The sequence below is a fragment of the Pristiophorus japonicus genome, chromosome 9 (assembly GCF_044704955.1).
Source record: "Pristiophorus japonicus isolate sPriJap1 chromosome 9, sPriJap1.hap1, whole genome shotgun sequence".
Taxonomy (NCBI): Eukaryota; Metazoa; Chordata; class Chondrichthyes; family Pristiophoridae; genus Pristiophorus; species Pristiophorus japonicus.
Genome location: NC_091985.1, coordinates 91,072,990 through 91,093,296, shown reverse-complemented (window position 1 = coordinate 91,093,296; position 20,307 = coordinate 91,072,990). Strand labels below are relative to the sequence as shown.

At 47.2% G+C, this 20,307-nt stretch overlaps 1 protein-coding gene across 9 annotated transcripts in view; it reads right to left on the bottom strand.

The window, feature by feature from the left end:
• LOC139273131 (echinoderm microtubule-associated protein-like 6) overlaps positions 1-20,307 on the bottom strand; it is an 816,712-nt gene that overhangs the window by 466,104 nt on the left and 330,301 nt on the right. For all 9 annotated transcript variants that reach the window (XM_070889552.1, XM_070889554.1, XM_070889555.1 and 6 more), the window contains one exon: positions 2,339-2,445. In XM_070889552.1, the coding sequence (XP_070745653.1) occupies positions 2,339-2,445 (107 nt within the window). The remainder of the gene's footprint in view (positions 1-2,338; positions 2,446-20,307) is intronic.

Genomic DNA, 20,307 nt, shown 5'->3' with positions numbered 1-20,307 from the left:
CTCCTCACAGGACAATCCTCTCATCCAATCTAGTGAACCTTGGTTGCACTGCCTCGAAGGCAAGTACTGTACACAGTATTCCAGGTATGCTCTCACCAAAACCCTGTACAATTGTAGTAAGACTTCCTTACTTCTGTACTCCAACTTCCTTGCAATAAAGGCCAACATGACATTTGCCTTCCTAATTGCTTGCAAGTTAACTTTCTGTGCTTCCTGTACGAAGACACCTAAATCTTTCTGAACACCAACATTTAATAATTTCTCACCATTTAAAAAAAATATTTTTTTCTATTCTTCCTACCAAAGCAAATGACCTCACATCTCCTCACATTATACTTCATCTGCCACTTTATTGGCCACTCAGTTAACCTGTCTATATCCTTTTGCAGGCTCTTTGTGTCCTCGTCACAGCTTACTTTCCCACCTAGCTTTGTATTGTCGGCAAACTTGGATACATTGCACTCAGTCCCTTCTTCCAAGTCATTAATATAGATTGTAAATAGCTGAGGCCCAAGCACTGATTGTTGCGGCACCCCACTAGTTACAGCCTTCCATTTAACCCTACTCTCTATTTTCTGTCTGTTAACCAATCCTCTATCCATGTTAATATATTATCCCCAACCCTATGAGTCATAATCTTACTTAGCAAGCTTTTATATGGCACTTTATCGAATGCCTTTTGGAAATCCAAATATACTACAACTACTGGTTCCCCTTTATCTGCCCTGCTAGTTACATCCTCAAAAAATGCTAATATATTTGTTAAACATGATTTTTCCTTTCATAAAACCATGTTGACTCTGCCTAATCATATAATTTTTTTTTTAAGTGCCTTGTTACCACTTCCTTAATAATGGATTCCAGCATTTTCCCAACAACTGATATCAGGCTAACTAATTTTAGTTCCCTGCTTTCTCTCTTCCTCATTTCTTGAATAGCGGGGTTTTATTTGCTACCTTCTAATCTGCTGGAACCTTTCCAGAATCTAGGAAATATGAAGGGGTTTAACACCTTTGAAAGTAGATAAATCGGCCGGCACGGATGCAATGTGTCCCAGGCTATTATGAGAAACTAGGGATAAAATAGTGGAGGTTCTGCCCGTCATTTTCCAATCCTCTCTGGCTACAGGTGTGGTACCAGAGGACTGGAGAACTGCTAATGTTGTGCCGTTGTTTAAAAAGGGGGAAAGGGATAGACCGAGTAATTGCAGGCCAGTCAGCCTAACCTTGGTGGTGGGCAAATTATTGAAAAAAATTCTGAGGGACAGTGTTAATCGTCATTTAGAAAGGCATGGATTAATCAAGAACAGTCAGCATGGATTTGTTAAGGGAAGGTCGTGTCTGACTAACTTGAGTGAAGTTTTTGAGGAGATAACAAGGAGGGTCATTGAGGGTAGCACATTTGATGTAGTCTACATGGATTTTAGCAAGGCTTTTGACAAGGTCCCACATGGTAGACTGGTCAGAAAAGTAAAAGCCCATGGGATCCAAGGGAAAGTGGCAAGTTGAATCCAAAATTCGCCCTGTGGCAGGCAGCAAAGGGTAATGGTCAACGGGTGTTTTTGTAACTAGAAGGCTGTTTTCCAGTGGGATTCTACAGGGCTCAGTACTAGGTCCCTTGCTTTTTGTGGTTATATATCAATGATTTAGACTTCAATGTAGGGGACAAGATTAAGAAGTTCGCAGATGAAACAAAAATTGGCCGTGTGGCCGATAGTGAGGAAGAAAGCTGTAGATTGCAGGAAGATATCAATGGATCGGTCAGCTGGGCAGAAAACTGACAAATAGAATTCAATTAGGAGATGTGCAAGGTTATGCATTTGGGGAAGGCATGAGCTCAAACCATAAAAGCGCTGATTTTAAGTACAGACAGTAAACGGGCAGGCAGTGACCACAGCGTGCCGACTGCCAGCCCATTCTTACCAGTGTGAGAACCAAGCTCAGGGATCATTTACATTTTACTGGTGTGTTGCAGGTGCCGAATGAGCACCCTAGAAAACTCGCTGATTCTGAGTCAGTGGGAAAATGGCTGGCTCCCCATTGTACCGGCTGACAGTCGGAATTGGGAGCTCAAAGCGGCACTGGGCCAGAAGGAGAACTTCTGCTTTGTTACATGTGAATCTCATAGAATTGTAAAGTGTAAAATCAAGGTTTTTCCTTTAAGGTAATATGTTCAATTTCTTCATAGACTCCTGTCACAAAGGATTTTAGACCCATAAATGAAAATGATTGAAATATTTGTCTACAATAATTTTGAAAATATTAAAAGTTGTGTAACTATCACTAATTACAAAATGGCAATACTAATATATGTCAATACTACCACTGAATTTACTAACCTGACGATCATAATTGATCTGGACTTCTTGTTCAATGTCAGAGTCCAACTCTGCTACATCTGACAGATCCGAATCTGATTCTTCACCATTTGAATCAGCATAACCTTCTGTTAAAAACAAAATGAATCATAACAAAATTATAATATTACATTAAAATACTGTTCCATGTTTATAACTTTACTAATGAATTAACTTCCATCAGCATATAAAACATATGGGGCAGGATTTTTGGTTTTTTAAAGATTTCCAGGCGCAATTCGCAGCGGAGCGCAAAAGTTTGCGCCGGGATAACGTTAGCAACACAGCCCCATCTTCTGGTTTCCTAAATTCGCAACTGTGCACTCTAATTTAAAATAAATGGGTTAACATTTTTAAAAAGCTGAGACAAGAAATAAGCAGGCTGAGTATTGCTCACTGTTATTTCCAGACTATAAAAATCCTTTCTGCTTCAGTTTGTTTCTTTTTTCTGAAATTTCTGCAAACATTGTCTTCTGCTGATAAAGTTAATTTCGACAATCTAAACTGATTTAAGATCTACACTGTCTCAAGATGGTTTTATAACTACAACAAATATTGAGTGATAACAGGACAGAAACAGGAACATTTTCTGAGATATTAGGGTACATTTTCTGGCCAACTGGGTTATTCGTACTGTCACGATTCAGGGGTACAAGGCTGAGAAATGGCGCAGGGATCCATTTTGCCAGATCTGCCCAGTATGCCATTTGCCAGTGAGCCAGTTAGGCCAATCTAAAGGACACACATAAAATAAACAAGATTTAATTTGAATATTTAGTTCCTTGCAAATGGTATAGTAATGCTTCATTGTGTAATTTTCCATTTTGTCATGTCAAGAATGCATTGTGCAATCAGCCCACCCATATAAAAAGGATGTTAAAGGCCAATTACTTCAGAAAGTGGTTACTTAAGCTGGAAAGGATGTTTTCCTTAACTGTTGTAAGCTAAATTTAGAAAATTGCTTTATATTTAGTACTTCTCTCTGAATTTTTGAAGAAGGAGAAAGGTGAAAAAGGACTGCAAGGCAGGTTTGCATGCAACAGAGCTAGAGTGTCCTTACCCAGGGACACATGCCTGGGAATATCTAAGGCAACAGGCTTCATCGGGGTGGAAGTGAGACTGAGTTGTGTCATCCATTGGAATTTGATGTGCACACAACATTGACTCCTGGGGAACAATACCAGTGACAGAAGGTGACGATAGTCCTGAACTTTGAACTTTCTTTCAAGCTATTCTGGAAAAATATATAATCTCACTGAACCTGCTGTACACAGATACAACAAGCAGGTTCACTGGCACAAATACATTTATCAGTTTCCCAATGCAAAAATGGCAGAAGAATGAGAGGTCATCTCAATTCTTCCATATGGCAGGATTACTCAAATTCAAGAGTGTTATGGATGGCACCAATGTAGCCAACTGAACCACTACAAAGATTAACATGGTGTTCCAGAATAGCAAGCGTTCCACTATCTAAAAGTACAGGTAGTCAGTGACTAACACAACAACTTAATGCAGGCTCATGTCTCTGTTTCTAGGTTAATTGAAAGAGAAGCAACGTTGGAAAAATGGCTGCGCGTAGATCTTTTCAGCCCTGGTTCATGACAACCTTGTGAAAGCCATGAACACCAAGTGAATGCAAATACAATAATGCCCATTTAGCCACTGGAATCTTTATTGAGGGGTAATAATATTTTGCCTCAGCTCATCTGGTGCTGAAACTCTCATCCATGTCTTTGTTATCTCTAGATGTGACTATTCCTGTAATATATGTACACAAGGTCTGCCCACCAACAGGGGGCACGACTGTTGGAGGTCCTAAGATCATAGGTACACACACGCGTGCTGGGCCCGGTATATAACCTGAACTTCACCTTTGTATCTTCACTTCTGGAAGCCATTAAAGACTAACCTTACTGTTATATATGTATACTTGTATTTACTCTGTACAGTCACCAGAGGGCTCATCCCCTGGAGTCCCAAGGGATCCCATAATCCCTTGGGAGCACAGGTATTTAAGGAGGTTTCACAGGTTGGAGAGGCACTCTGGAGACCTGCAATAAAAGACTAAGGTCACACTTTACTTTGAGCTCACGGTGTTCAGTCTGACTCTTTCTCCATACACAACAACTGGCGATGAGATACAGATAGCGAACCCAAAGATGCAGAGAACAGTGGGCATCCCGGAGAAATTCTCGGAGGGAGATGATTGGGAAACTTTTGTGGAGCGATTCGACCAATACTTCATGGCCAACGAGCTAGATGGGGAAGAGAGCGCTACCAAATGAAGGAAGATCCTTCCTCACCGTCTGTAGGGCACCAACATATGGCCTCATCTGCTCACTTCCGCGAAACCCACGGAGAAATCGTATGACGATTTCTGCACACTGGTTCGAGAGCATTTGAAACCGAAGGAAAGCGTTCCGATGGCGATGTACCGGTTCTACACCTACAAAAGGTCTGAAGGCCAGGAAGTGGTGAGTTATGTCGCCGAGCTAAGATGCCTTGCAGGACATTGCGAATTTGAAGGACATTTGGAGCACATGCTCAGAGACTTTTTCGTACTTGGCATTGGCCACGAAACCATACTTTGCAAACTTTTGACTGTAGAGACCACAACCTTGAGTAAGGCCATAGCAATAACCCAGGCGTCCATTGTCACCAATGACAATACGAAGCAAATCTCTCAGCACACAAGTACTGTGAACAAAGTAATGTTGTTTTCAAATCGTAACGTACAGGGCAGGTCACACGTACCTGCAGCTACATGTCCGCAGATGTCTCAGAGTCCACCATCAAGGGTGATGAATGCAAGGCCATTAACACCTTGTTGGCGCTGCGGGGGTGATCACCGTTTCCATTCATGCCAATTCAAAGAGTACGTTTGCAAGGGCTGTGGAACAATGGGACACCTCCAACGAATGTGCAGGCAACTGCAAAGCCTGTTAAACCTGCAAACTACCATGTTGCAGAGGAGGACAGATCCATGGAGGATCACGACAAACCAGAGCCTCAGATCGAGGAGGCAGAGGTACATGGGGTGCACACATTCACCACGAATTGTCCCTCGATAATGTTGAATGTTGAACTAAATGGACTCCCAGTGTCAACGGAGCTGGACACAGGCGCGTGCCAGTCCACCATGGGCAAAAAGACTTTCGAAAGGTTGTGGTGCAACAAGGCCTCAAGGCCAGTCTTAACTCCAGTTCGCACGAAACTAAGAACTGACACGAAAGAACTGATTCCTGTAGTCGGCAGTGCTACTGTAAAGGTCTCCTACGAAGGAACGGTGCACAAGGTACCACTCTGCAGGAGCTGGCTGGGAAAGATACGCTGGAACTGGGACAACGTCCGACGCTATCGCCCGCTGACGACACTTTGTGTGCCCAGGTCTTAAACAAATTTCCTTCACTGTTCGAACGAGGCATCGGGAAATTCCAAGGAGCAAAAGTGCAGATCCACCTAATTCCGCGGGCGCGACACATCCATCACATTGCAAGAGCAGTACCGTACATGATGAAAGGGTAGAGATCGAGCTAGACCGGCTACAAAGAGAGGGCATCATTTCCCCGATCGAGTTCAACGAGTGGGCCAGTTCTATCGTCCCAGTACTTAAGGGCGACGGTACCATCAGAATCTGTGGCGATTACAAAGTAACTATCAATCGTTTCTCCCTGCAGGACCAATACCCACTACCAAATTGCAACACTGGTGGGAGGAAAGACGTTCACGAAGCTGGATCTGACTTCAGCCGACATGACGCAGGAACTGGAGGAATCATTGAAGGCCCTCACCTGCATCAACACGCAAAAAGGTCTTTTTGTTTATAACAGATGCCCGTTTGGAATCCGATCGGCGGTGGCGATATTCCAGAGCAACATGGAAAGCTTACTGAAGTTGGTTCCGCACCCCGCGGTCTTCCAGGACGACATCTTGGTCACAGGTCGGAACACAGTCGAGCATCTGCAGAACCTGGAGGAGGTTGTTAGTCGACTCAACCACGTGGGGCTCAGGTTAAAGCGCTCGAAGTGCGTTTTCCTGGCACCTGAAGTAGAGTTCCTGGGAAGGAGGATTGCGGTGGACAGCATCAGGCCCACCAACGCGAAGACGGAGGCAATCGAGAAGGCACTGAGGCCACAGAACGTGACAGAGCTGTGGTCGTTTCTGGGACTCCTGAAATACTTTGGTAACTTCTTACCGAGTCTCAGAAGCACTGCATATCTTACTTCGAAAAGGAGATAAATGGGTTTGGGGAAAAAGCCTAGAAAATGCTTTTGTAAAAGCGAGAAAATTGTTATGCTCAAACAAATTGCTTGCGTTGTATGATCCATGTAAGCGTTTGGTACTAGCATGTGATGCATCTTCATATGGCGTCGGGTGTGTATTGCAACAAGCTAATGATTTTGGGAAACTGCAACCAGTTGCTTATGCATCCAGAAGTCTGTCTAAGGCTGAGAGAGCCGACAGCATGATTGAGAAAGAAGCGTTAGCGTGTGTCTACGGGGTAAAGTAAATGCATCAATACCTGTTTGGGCTAAAATTCGAATTGGAAACTGACCATAAGCCACTTATATCCCTGTTCTCTGAGAGTAAAGGAATAAATACCAAGGCATCGGCCCGCATCCAGAGATAGGCGCACACGTTGTCCGCATACAACTGCGCCATCCGCCACAGGCCAGGCACAGAAAAATGCGCCGATGCGCTCAGTAGGCTGCCATTGCCCACGATGGCAGCCCACAGATCTAGCCATGGTTATGGTAGCATTTGAGAGTGAGCAATCACCCATCACATCAAAACCTGGACAAGCCAGGACCCCTTATTATCTCTAGTCAAAAGCTGTGTGCTTCACGGGAGCTGGTCCAATGTCCCAGTGGAAATGCAGGAAGAGATAAAGCCGTTCTAGCGGCGCAAAGATGAAATGTCTCTACAGGCAGACTGCCTTCTGTGGGGCAATCAAGTAGTGGTCCCCAAGAAGAGCAGAGACACCTTCATCAATGACCTCCACAGTACCCACCTAGGCATCGTAATGATGTAAGCGATAGCCAGATCCCACGTGGCCCGGTATCGATGTGGACTTATTAGAGTCCTGCGATCACAGATGTAATACATGCTCGCAGTTAAGCAATGTACCCAGGGAGGCGCCGCTAAGTTTATGGTCTTGGCTCTCCAAACTGTGGTCTAGGGTACACGTCGACTATGCAGGCCCGTTCTTGGGTAAAATGTTCCTTGTGGTTGTAGATGCGTACTCCAAGTGGATTGAATGTGAGATAATGTCGGCTAGCACGTCCGCTGTCACTACTGAAAGCCTGCGGGCCATGTTTGCCACACATGGCTTACCCGATGTCCTGGTGAACGACAACGGGCCATGTTTTACCAGTGCTGAGTTCAAAGAATTCATGACCCGTAACGGGATCAAACATATCACATCTGCCCCGTTTAAACCAGCGTCCAATGGTTAGGCAGAGAGAGCAGTGCAAACCATCAAGCAAGGCTTGAAGAGGGTAATTGAAGGCTCACTGCAGACTCGCCTATCCCGAGTCCTGCTTACCTACCGCACAAGACCCCACTCACTTCACTGGGATCCCACCTGCTGAACTGCTCATGAAAAGAGCACTTAAGACAAGGCTTTCGTTAATTCACCCTGATCTACATGAACAGGTAGAGAGCAGGTGGCTTCAACAAAGTGCATACCATGATAGCGCAAATGTGTCACGCGAGATTGAAATCAATGATCCTGTATTTGTATTAAATTATGGACAAGGTCCCAAGTGGCTTCCCGGCACTGTCGTGGCCAAAGAACGGAGCAGGGTGTTTCGGGTCAAACTTTCAAATGGACTCATTCACCGGAAACACTTGGACCAAATCAAACTCAGATTCACGGACTACCCTGAGCAACCCACCTTGGACCCTACCTTTTTTGATCCCCCAACATGCACATCAGTGGCAACCGGCACCACGGTTGACCACGAAGCAGAACCCATCATCCACAGCAGCCCAGCAGGGCCCAACATACCAGGCAGCCCAGCAAGGCCAGTTGCACAGCAGCCCAGCGAGGGCCCGACAAATGATTCAATGACACCAGCTTTCACACCGAGATGATCAACCAGGCAAGAAGGGCCCCAGATCGACTCACATTGTAAATAGTTACACTATTGACTGTGGGGGGGGGGGGGGTGTTGTTATATATGTGGACTTGTATTTACTCTGTACAGCCACCAGAGGGCTCATCCCCTGGAGTTCTAAGGGACCCCATAATCCCTTGGGAGCACAGGTATTTAAGGAGGCCTCACGGGTTGGAGAGCCACTCTGGAGACCTGCAATCAAAGACTACGGCCACACTTTACTTTGAGCTCACAGTGTTCAGTCTGACTCTTTTTCCATACACAACAGTTACACCTAGTCACTGGCTCACAGTACGGAGTTCATTGTAACATTTCATACACTACAACTGGCAACAAGGCAAATACAAACCCATGCAAAAATATGGCGAGCACAGTACGATCGAGTACTGTTGGAATTGTCGAGATTCAATGAGGGAGAGCATTGGGGAGATTTGACAGATCATCTTGACCAGTATTTTGTGGCAAACGACCTAAACAAAGACAAGGATGCAGAGAAGAGCAGGGCAGTTCTTCTCACCATCTGTGGCCCCACAATCTATGCACTCAAGAATCTGCTCTCACCCACTCTTCCTACAGAAAAGGATTAGAAAGAACTGTGTGCTCTAGTTCGGGAACACCTTTAACCCACGGAAGGAATCCTCATATCCAGATATCGCATCTATGCACACATTCGTCCAGAAGGCCAGGATGTAGTGGCATTTGTTGCCGACCTAAGACGTCTTGCAGGGCCTTGCAAATTTGGGCCTGCATTGGAAAACATGCTGCATGACATTTTCGTGATTGGGGTCAACCATGAGGCGATCTTAAGTAAGCTGCTGGATGTGGAGATGCCGGACCTCAGCAAGGTCATCACCATCGCCCAGGCTTGCGTGTCCACGCAGAAAAGCACAAAGCAGATATCGTGACAAAACAGGAACTCCATGGCAAGTACTGTGTCCAAAACTGTATCGACGGCCGGCAGAGCTGCACATGGCAGGGCCTACTCCACTGCGTCTGCAAGACCGGGAGCCGCTCAAAGTTCGCCATTGAGGGCCTACTCGACTGCGTATGCGAGAACGGGAGCCGCTCAAAGTTCGCCATCGAGGGCCTACTCGACTGCGTATGCGAGAACAGGAGCTGCTCAAAGCCCGTCATCGGGCGCAAATCCGAGCGCAACATGTTGATGTTGCGGGGGCAATTACCGACCCCATCAGTGCCACTTCAGGCACCGTGTATGCAGAGGGTGTGCGAAGAGGGGGCATCTTCAGCAGAGCAAGTGAGCTGCGACACACCACATGGTTGATGATCAATTCAGCGTGGATCTGACGATGCAGCCTGAGGCATTTAAGAGCTCCGAGGAGGAAGTGTATAGCGTACATGTGTTCCTAACAAAGTGCCAACCGATAATGATGGAGGTAAAATTAAGCAGCGTGCCAGTATCTATGGAATTAGACACGGGTGTGAGTCAATCGATAATGAGCCAGAGGACTTTCTAAAAGCTGTGGGAGACCAAGGCAGAGACTCCCAAACCGAGTTCGATAAATGCGAAGTTGCGTACCTACACCAAAGAGCTCATACCAGTGATCGGTAGGGCAGTCGTAAAAGAGTGTCGTACGAGGGAACGGTTCATGATCTACCATCATGGATTATTCCGGGCAATGGCCCAACGTTATTCGGCAGGAGTTGGCTTAAAAAAATAAAATGGAAATGGTACGATATCAAAGCTTTGTGATCAGTGGATGATGATTTTTGTGCTCAAGTGCTGAGCAAATTTCCCTCACTGTTTGAACCAGGAATTTGCAGCTTCAAGGAAGCCAAGGTGCAGATTCACCTAGGCCCAGACGCAAGGCCCACCCATCACAAAGCCAGGGCGGTCCCGCACATGATGCGAGAAAAGGTCGAGCTCAAATTGGACAGGCTACAACGCGAGGGGGTCATCTCATTGGTCGAATTTAATGAATGGGCCAGCCCCATTGTTCCGGTGTTAAAGAGCGACGGCACGGTCAGAATTTGTGGAGACTACAAGGTCACGATCAACTGAGTTTCGGAACAAGATCAGTACCCGCTACCGAAAGCTGATGACTTGTTTGCAACGCTAGCCGGGGGAAAATAGTTCACCAAATTGGATCTAATGTCGGCCTACATGACACAGGAACTGGTTGAATCATCAAAGAAACTTACGTGCATCAACACGCACAAAAGAACTGTTTATTTACAACAGGTGCTCTTTTGGCATTCGTTCGGCTGCAGCCATATTTCAGAGAAACATGGGGAGTCTATTGAAGTCCGTCCCCAGGACCATGGTATTCCAAGACGACATCCTAGTCACAGGTCATGACACTGCCGAGCACCTGCACAATCTGGAAGAGGTTCTGCGTCGTCTGGACAAGGTGGGACTCGGGCTGAAACGTTCGAAGTGCGTTTTCATGGCACCAGAGGTCGAATCCCTTGGACGAAAGATTGCTGCAGGCGGAATCAGGCCTACAGACACGAAAACAGAGGCCATCAAAAATGTGCCCAGGCCCTAGAATGTGACGGAGCTACATTCGTTCCTGGGTCTTCTCAACTGCTTCGGTAACTTCTTATCCAAATTGAGTACAGTATTAGAGTCTTTGCACAAGCTGCTCAGGAAAGGAGACAACTGGGTGTGGGGTGAACTTCAAGACAGAGCCTTTGAGAAGGCTAAAAATCTGTTGTGTTCCCACAAGCTACTGGTACTGCATGACCCATGCAAGCATCTAGTTTTGACCTGTGACGCGTCATCCTATGGGGTCGGTTGCGTACTCCAACAAACCAATGAGTCAGGAAAACTACAACCAGTTGCATACGCGTCTCAAAGCCTGTCCAAGGTGGAAAGCGCCTATGGCGTGGCAGAGAAAGAGGCTTTAGCATGTGTTTATGGGGTAAAAAAATGCACCAGTACCTGTTTGGGCTTCGCTTCAAGCTGGAAACCGATCACAAGCCGCTTAATATCGTTGTTCTCGGAACATAAAGGTATCAATACCAACACATCGTCCCGCATCCAGAGGTCGGCGCTGACATTATCTGCCTATGATTATGTCATTCGCCATAGACCTGGGACCGACAACAGCGCTGATGCATTGAGCCAGTTACCGTTGCCCACACCCGAGATGGAAACACCAATGCCCGCAGAGCGACTCATGGTCATGGATGCCTTTGAAAGTGAAGGGTCGCCTGTCGCTGCTCCACAAGTTAAGACCTGGACCAGCCAGGATGTGACCCTATCGGTTGTAAAATGTTCTATTCTTAACAGGGACTGGTCGACCATCCACAAGGAAATGGGTGATGAAACCAAACCATACAACCATCGCAAAGAGGAGCTTTCCATCCAGTCCAACTATTTACTGCGGGGCAATTGTGTTGTAATGCCCAAGAAAGGCAGGGCAAGATTTGTACGGGAGTTACATAAAAACATAGAAAATAGGTGCAGGAGTAGGCGATTTGGCCCTTCGAGCCTGCACCGCCATTCAATAAGATCATGGCTGATCATTCCCTCAGTACCCCTTTCCTGCTTTCTCTCCATACCCCTTGATCCCCTTAGCCGTAAGGGCCATATCTAACTCCCTCTTGAATATATCCAATGAACTGGCATCAACAACTCTCTGCGGCAGGGAATTCCACAGGTTAACAACTGTCTGAGTGAAGAAGTTTCTCCTCATCTCAGTCCTAAATGGCCTACCCCTTATCCTAAGACTATGTCCCCTGGTTCTGGAATTCCCCAACATCGGGAACATTCTTCCCGCATCTAACCTGTCCAGTCCCGTCAGAATCTTATACGTTTCTATGAGATCCCCTCTCATCCTTCTGAACTCCAGTGAATAAAGGCCCAGTTGATCCAGTCCAATTGTCAGTCCAGCCATCCCGGGAATCAGTCTGGTGAACCTTCGCTGCACTCCCTCAATAGCAAGAATGTCCTTCCTCAGAATAGGAGACCAAAACTGAACACAATATTCCAGGTGAGGCCTCACTGAGGCCCTGTACAACTGCAGTAAGACCTTCCTGCTCCTATACTCAAATCCCCTACCTATGAAGGCCAACATACCATTTGCCATATGCATTCTGGTATTGTCATAATGAAGGCCATCGCCAGGTCCCATGTTTGGTGGCCTGGCATTGACTCGGACTTCGAGTCATGCGTGCATCAGTGCAGCACTTGCATGCAGTTAAGCAATGCCCCAAAGGAAGCTCCACTCAGTTTGTGGCCACGGCCATCCAAACCGTGGTCGAGAATCCACATCGACTGTGTAGGCCCCTTCCTCGGTAAAATATTTTTTGTAGTAGTGGATGCATACTCCAAATGGATAGAATGTGTGATCATGTCATCCAGCACTTCGACTGCCATCATTGAGAACCTGAGAGCCATGTTTGCCACACATGGTCTGCCAGACATCGTCGTCAGCGACAACGGACCATGTTTCACGAGCCTGGAGTTTCAAGAGTTCATGAAATGCAACAGCATAAAACACGTGAAGTCAGCCCCATTCAAACCTGCATCTAATGGTCAAGCGGAGTGGGCAGTTCAAAGCATCAAGCAGAGCCTGAAAAGCGTAACTCAGGGTTCCTTGCAGATACACCTGTCACGCATACTGCTCAGTTACAGGACAAGGCCACACACGCTCACCGGGGTCCCGTCTGCGGAACTATTGATGGAGAGACCTCAAAATCAGGCTCTCTCTAGTCCATCCTGACCTTAACGATCATGTCGAAACCCGATGTCAAAGCCAGCAGTGGTATCACGACCGCACCGCAGTGTCATGCGGCATATCTGTAAATGATCCAGTGTATGTACTTAACCATGGTCAAGGGCCCGAGTGGCTCCCGGGCAATGTTACGGATAAGGAAGGTAACCGGGTGTATATGGTCAAGTTCAAGAATGGGCAGATGTGCAGGAAACACATTGATCATATCAAGCTAAGACATATTGATGAACCGGAGTTGGAAGAAGACACCGCGAGCCTAAACGACCAACCAACTCACGTCCAGCCATCAGAAGAACCCACTGTGGTCAATGCCCAGCCCTAAGTCGTGAGAGTCTCGGAAAGCATTGGGATTGTACTGAGATGGTCAACCAGGGAGCGAAGGGCTCCGGACCGTCTGAACTTGCAATATGGACTTGTGCCAAGAACTGGGGGGGGGTATAATGTAATTTATGTACATAAGGTCTGCCCACCAACAGGGGGCACTACCGTCGGAGGTCCTAAGGTCATAGGTACACCCGTGCTGGGCCCGGTATATAATCTGAACTTCACCTTTGTATCTTCACTTCTGGAAGCCATTAAAGACTGACTAGGTTACACCTGGTCACTGGCTCACAGTACGGAGTTCATTGTATCATTTCATACACTTCAATTCCAATGCTCTCCTGGCCAGCCTCCCACCTTGAGATGAGCTTACGATCATATATTTGCTGCATCACCAAGGCCGCCTAATTCCACCTCCGTAGCATTGCCCGTCTCCACCCTTGCCTCAGCTCAACTGTTGCTAAAACCCTCATCCATGGCTTTGTTACCTCTAAACTTGACTATTCCAATGCTACCTGTCCAGCCTCCCATCTTTCACCCTCCAGAAACGAACTCATAACAAAGTCTGCTGCCCGTATCTTAACTCGCACCAAGTCCCGTTCATCCTTCACACCTGAACTCGCTGACCTATATCTGCTCCTGCACCAGCAATGCCTTGATTTTTAAAATTCTCATCCTTGTTTTCAAATCCCTCCATGGCCTCACCCCTCCCTTTTTTGTAACCTCCTCCAGCCCTACAGCTCTCCGAGATCTCTGTTCCTCCAATTCTGGCCTCTTGCGCATCCCCGATTTTAATCGCTCCACCATTGGTGGCTGTGCCTTCAGCTGCCTTCCCTAAACCTTAAAACCTACCTTTGTCCTATTACCTCCTTAAGTGGCTCAGTGTAAAATTTTGTTTGATAATGCTTCTGTGAAGCGCCTTGAGACGTTTTACTACGTTAGTCATTATATAAATGCAAGTTATTCTGTTTTACTCTGGTGCTTCCCCTTGCTGACATTGCACAATGTATGTCTTCTAGAATCTACCTAGTGCTCCTTCTAAGTGCTTCATCAAGTGCTCTCCTGATTAAGTAGGCCCTGTACCTTCATGTGTGCTGGGTCACGAGACAGCTCGTAAATGGTTCCACCAAAACTGATGTTGAAGTGGGTGGTTGTGACAGGTGTGAACTGACCCAGGAGACAGAGAGTAGTGCCAGCTAGGCCTAGAGTGGGCAATTATTTGGGCTAGAGGGTCACTTAACAAGTTTTGGTGAGCTGATGAGGGCTGCCCACCAATGTTCCCCCTAAGGGCGTGGCTGCACGGTTGCGCAACAATCGCACGGCCCCATGCAGGATGCTCCCCAGCTTCTGCCGCTGGAAGAGACACAGTGCATGCGCGGCTGCACAGCGACCGGCCACGCTACGAATTTAAAGCGACCATGCGTGAAAGAAATTAGAGGGAACATTGCATAAATATAAATTCAGAAAGGAGTCAGATGCTATCTTAAATACACAACATGAAGTCGACACTGCTTAGAAATGAATCAAAGATAAACTTTGAAAATGTGGCATCTTCCGGTCTCTGTAAATCAGTGCTGTGAAATAGAACTGTACCCTCTTTAAAGCCAGTATAAGCATCAATTTCCCACCTCAGTCATCCTTATATCCCTCAGCAAAGATTACGAATGCCGTCCCAATTGGTGATAGATGAGAACTCCCTTGCCATCGTATTTGTTATATATGTAAACTTGTATTTACTCTGTACAGCCACCAGAGGGCTCATCCCCTGGAGTCTCAAGGGATCCCATAATCCCTTGGGTGCACAGGTATTTAAGGAGGCCTCACAAGTTGGAGAGGCACTCTGGAGACCTGCAATAAAAGACTAAGGTCACACCTTACTTTGAGCTCACAGTGTTCAGTCTGACTCTTTCTCCATACACTACAGTATTCTGGGTACCGGGAGGGGAAAGATGCAGCGCACTTTTTCCAGTAAAAGAGTCATGGCGATGAGCAGCCATGACTCCACTCTAAACTGGATAGGGCATATTCGAGTAAGCTGTGCCTTCTGAGTACGGGCGTCCGCCATTGGGGCCCACAATCGCGGTACACATCCTGTTAAGATCCAGCTGGGTAGAATCGCTTTTGCGAATTATTAATTTGCATTAAGTATTACTATATTTTTTTCCTTGGCTGCTGTTCAGGTCTGTCTCTGACCTAAGAGAAGTGAAAGTGGATACATGAAGGTGCAGCTCGATCTCCGGTTCACGTTCTACTTCTATCCTGTTCAGCAGGCCGGATAGAATGACTTGGCGGGCCGGATATGGCCCGCGGGCTGTATTTTGCCCACCACTGACCTACGCAGACTACAGAAGAGACATTGGAGGAGAATGGAGTGGATAACGGTGCTGAAATTGGCAAGAGGTTAAAGGAGATGAAGAAAAACAGAGAGCCACAATCAAAGAACAACAGGATAAATATTTTAAAGGATTATGGAGAGAAACTGCATAGAATGAGATGGGTGAAAGCTTTACTTATACAGAAAACTGGGAATTGAGGGGTAGACAGAGGAAGAAGCAGTTAAGCAGATGGCCTCAACAGTAGGAGTGAAGGGGCGGGGGGGTTGGTGGTAAATGGTGTTAATGGCCTCAGTAGGGTGCTATTGCCAGAGAGTTACCCAATTTCAGCTGACTTGCAATCAGCCTTCAATTCTTGCCTCTAAGCTCATTTCAGCTCTTAAAGGGGAGGTAATTTCAAACTGCTGCTGCTCATTTTCAGCAACTGAGTCAGACATCTCAGCAACTTTGTGCGGTGGCTCATGCGAATCCTACTTCAAGGGAGAGGGCCACACGCTTTAATAATGTGGCGTTGAAGACATTGGTGGGGGCAGTGGAGAGAAGGAGGGAGTCGCTGTTCTCTGCATCTGGAAGGAGGCCATCGCCACAGTTACTCAGGGCCATGTGGCAAGAAGTAGCCGAGGAGCTGTCGGCCAGCACTGGTAGACAGAACTCTGACACAGGGTCTTAAAAAATTCAATGCCCTCAGTTGGGTGGTGAAGGTGAGTACAGGCTTCCACGCCTCCTACATAGCAGCCTTTGAACCCATGTCTGTGCACGCTGTACAAACCACCACTTCCCCACCACTCAACCATCAAGCATCTGCAGCTACTCACACTCTCATCTCACGCCTTGCCTACATTCACAGCTATTCAACCAAGGCAGGCATATCTTCCACATACACAGCTGGATTCTCACTCACACAAGTTCCTTTCTTTTGCAGGCCAAGGTGGCACATAACTGGAGGGAGCAGCTGCAGACCGGAAGGGGGGAACCTGAACTGCATGAGCTCACTGACCTTGAGTAGCGAGTGCTGCGGCTCATTGTGCTGCAGGTGATGGACACCATGGCCGGCAGAGGCATTGACCCCGCTGGGGGCAACAACAATATCTTTATCCCCTCTCCTTTTCTCATCCCACTTCCCTGTCAAACCAGAAGGCTTTATCACTTTCCAGCTCCTGAAGATTAGCCATGATCTTATTGAATGGCGGTGCAGGCTTGAGGGGCCAAATGGCCTACTCCTGATCCTGTTTCTTATGTTCTTATACTGTCTGCCTTCCTTACTCCATTCTTGCCCCCTGCACTCACCTTAACGTGAGTCTTGTGCCATTTATGCTTTCAGATAACCAGCCAGCAGATATGCAGCCTGTACCTGAGCTGCCCGCGCCCCCCTCCAGCACAGTCAGGAGGGAGAGGAAGAGGAGGAGGAGCCAAACACTGCATCATTGTGTTAAGTATTGAAAATCTCCACAAAGCTAAGTACGGTGAGCTAGTTTAGGCATGACCTTACTCCAGTTTATTTATTCTCAAAGTGAGGATTCAACATGGCTGCCAACATTATATACACGGCTTGCACGTGTCTGCCAGTGACCCTTAGGACTTCAACAGTCACGCCCTCCGGTGGCAGGTAAAACCCAGTTAACATACATAACATCATTTCCCCGCCCCCCCAGGTCCTTGGGACAGGTTGTATTTACAAGTTGAGACAGTCCAGGGCCTTCCACTCCCTGGTTGATCTTTTCCATTCGAACCCAAGCTTGGGTGAGTTAGTTGGACCATTGCCGCATTGCGGAGCAGTCGGTCTGACAGGACTGTCAGAGATGATGGGTTCGTCTTCGTGAATGACACAAGGGTCAACTGATGGTTGGATGTGTGTTGGTTGATCGATGATGATGTCATCTTCAATTTGTTCTGGGTTGTCTGTGAATCGCAGTTTGGTTTGGTCGATGTGCCTCTTGCACGTTTGGCCATTTAACAGTTTGACTACAAACACCGTGTTTCCCCTCCTTGGCCAAAATCGTGCCAGCAACCCACTTTGGACCATGGCCATAATTCAGGACAAACACAGGGTCATGAACAGCAATTTCACGTGATACGGCCGCCAGATCGTGGTACCATTACTGCCGTTGCCTTCTGGTTTCGACATGATCATTGAGATCTGGGTGTATAAGGAGCCTGGTTTTGAGGTCTCTCTTCATTAACAGCTTGGCAGGAAGAACCCCGGTGAGCGAGTGGGGTCTCGTCCGGTAAGTGAGCAGAATGCAGGACAAGCGGGTCTGTAGGGAGCCGTGAGTCACGCGTTTTCGGCTCTGCTTAATGGTTTGGACAGCCCGCTCCGCTTGACCGTTCGACGCGGGTTTGAAAGGGACAGACCTGACATGCTTGATGCCATTACGGGTCATAAACTCGTGGAATTCCAAACTGTGAAACACGGTCCGTTGTCACTGAGAAGGATGTCGGGCAGGCCCATGGGTGCCAAACATGGCCCGGAGGCTTTCAATAGTGGCTGTGGACATGCTGGATGACATGATTACGCTTTTAATCCATTTGGAATAAGCGTCCATTACCACTAAAAACATTTTGCCAAGAAAGGGACTGGCAAAGTCTATGTGGATCCTTGACCACGGTTTGGATGGCCATAACCACAGACTCAGCGGAGCCTCCACAGGTGCGTTACTCAGTTGCATGCAAATGTTGCACTGATGCACGCATGACTCCAAGTCTGAGTCAATGCCGGGCCACCAAACGTGAGACCTGGCAATGACCTTCATCATGACAATGCCTGGGTGGGTACTGTGTAAATCTCGCAAAAAAGTTTCCCTGCCTTTTTTTGGCATAACAACACGAATACCCTATAACAGACAATCAGACTGAATAGACAATTCATCTTTGCGGTGGCTATAAGGCTTAATTTCATCCTGCATGTCCCTGGGAATGGCAGACCAATTTCCATTTAGGATACACTTTTTTATGCTTGACAGTACAAGATCCTGGCTGGTCCAGGTCCTAATTTGACGGGCTGTGATGGGTGACCCCTCACTCTCGAAGGCATCCATGACTAGCAGCAAGTCTGCGGGCTGCGGCATTTCCACTCCGGTTGTGGGCAATGGTAGCTGGCTAAGCGCATCAGCACAGTTTTCAGTGCCTGGTCTGTGGCGGATGACATAATCATATGTGGATAATGTCAGTGTCCATCTTTGGATGCAGGACAAGGCATTGGTGCTTATACCTTTGCTCTCAGAAAACAATGAAATGAGCGGCTTGTGGTCTGTTTCAAGCTCAAACCGAAGCCCAAACAGGTTTTGGTGCATTTTCCTAACCCCATATACACATGCTAAAGCCTCTTTCTCTGCCATACTATAGGCTCTTTCAGCCTTAGACAGACTTCTGGACGTGTATGCAACTGGTTGGAGTTTGCCTGATACATTGGCTTGCTGGAGCACACACCCGACCCCATATGAGGCGTCACAGACCAGCACTAACTGCTTACATGGGTCATAGTGTACCAGTAATTTATTGGAACATAGCAGGTTCCTGGCTTTCTCAAAGGCTCTGTTTTGAGATTTGCCCCAAACCCAGTCATTACCCTTTCTCAGCAACATGTGCAAAGGCTCTAGCAATGTGCTCAAACTAGGTAGAAAGTTACCAAAGTAGTTGAGAAGACCCAGGAACGAACACAGTTCCGTCACACTCTGGGGTCTGGGTGCATTCTTGATGGTCTCGGTCTTCGAATCCGTAGGCCTGATGCCGTCTGCTGCAATCTTTCTCCCCAGGAATTCGACTTCTGGTGCCATGAAAATGCACTTGGAACATTTTAGCCTGAGTCCCACTTGTCCAGATGACGTAGAACCTCTTCCAGGTTGTGCAGGTGTTCGGTGGCGCCGCGACCGGTGATCAAGATGTCATCTTGGAACACAACGGTTCTCAGGACAGACTTCAGCAAACTCTCCATGTTGCTCTGAAATATGGCTGCTGCCGAGCAAATTCCGAAAGGGCATCTGTGGTATATAAACTGTCCTGTGTGTGTGCTGATGCACGTCAGTTTTTTTGAAGATTCGACCAGCTCCCGTGTCATGTAAGCGGAGGTCAGGTCCAATTTGGTGAACGACTTCCGTCCCGTTAGAGTTGCAAACAGGTCGTCAGTCTTGGGTAACAGGTATTGATCCTGTATCGAGACTCAGTTGATCGTTACTTGTAGTTGCCACAGATCCTGACAGTGCCATCACTTTTCAACACGGCACAATTGGACTGGCCCATTTGCTGAACTTGACTGGTGATATGATTCCTTCCCATTGAAGTCTGTCTAGTTCGATCTCGACCTTCTCGCTCATCATGTACGGAATCGCCCAAGCCTTGTGATGGATGGGTCTTGCATCCGGGCCTAGGTGGATCTGCACCTTGGCTCCCGTGAAGTTGCCGATGCCTGGTTCGAAAAACGAGGGAAACTTGCTCAGCACTTGAGCACATGAAGCGTCATCCACTGACGATAAGGCTTT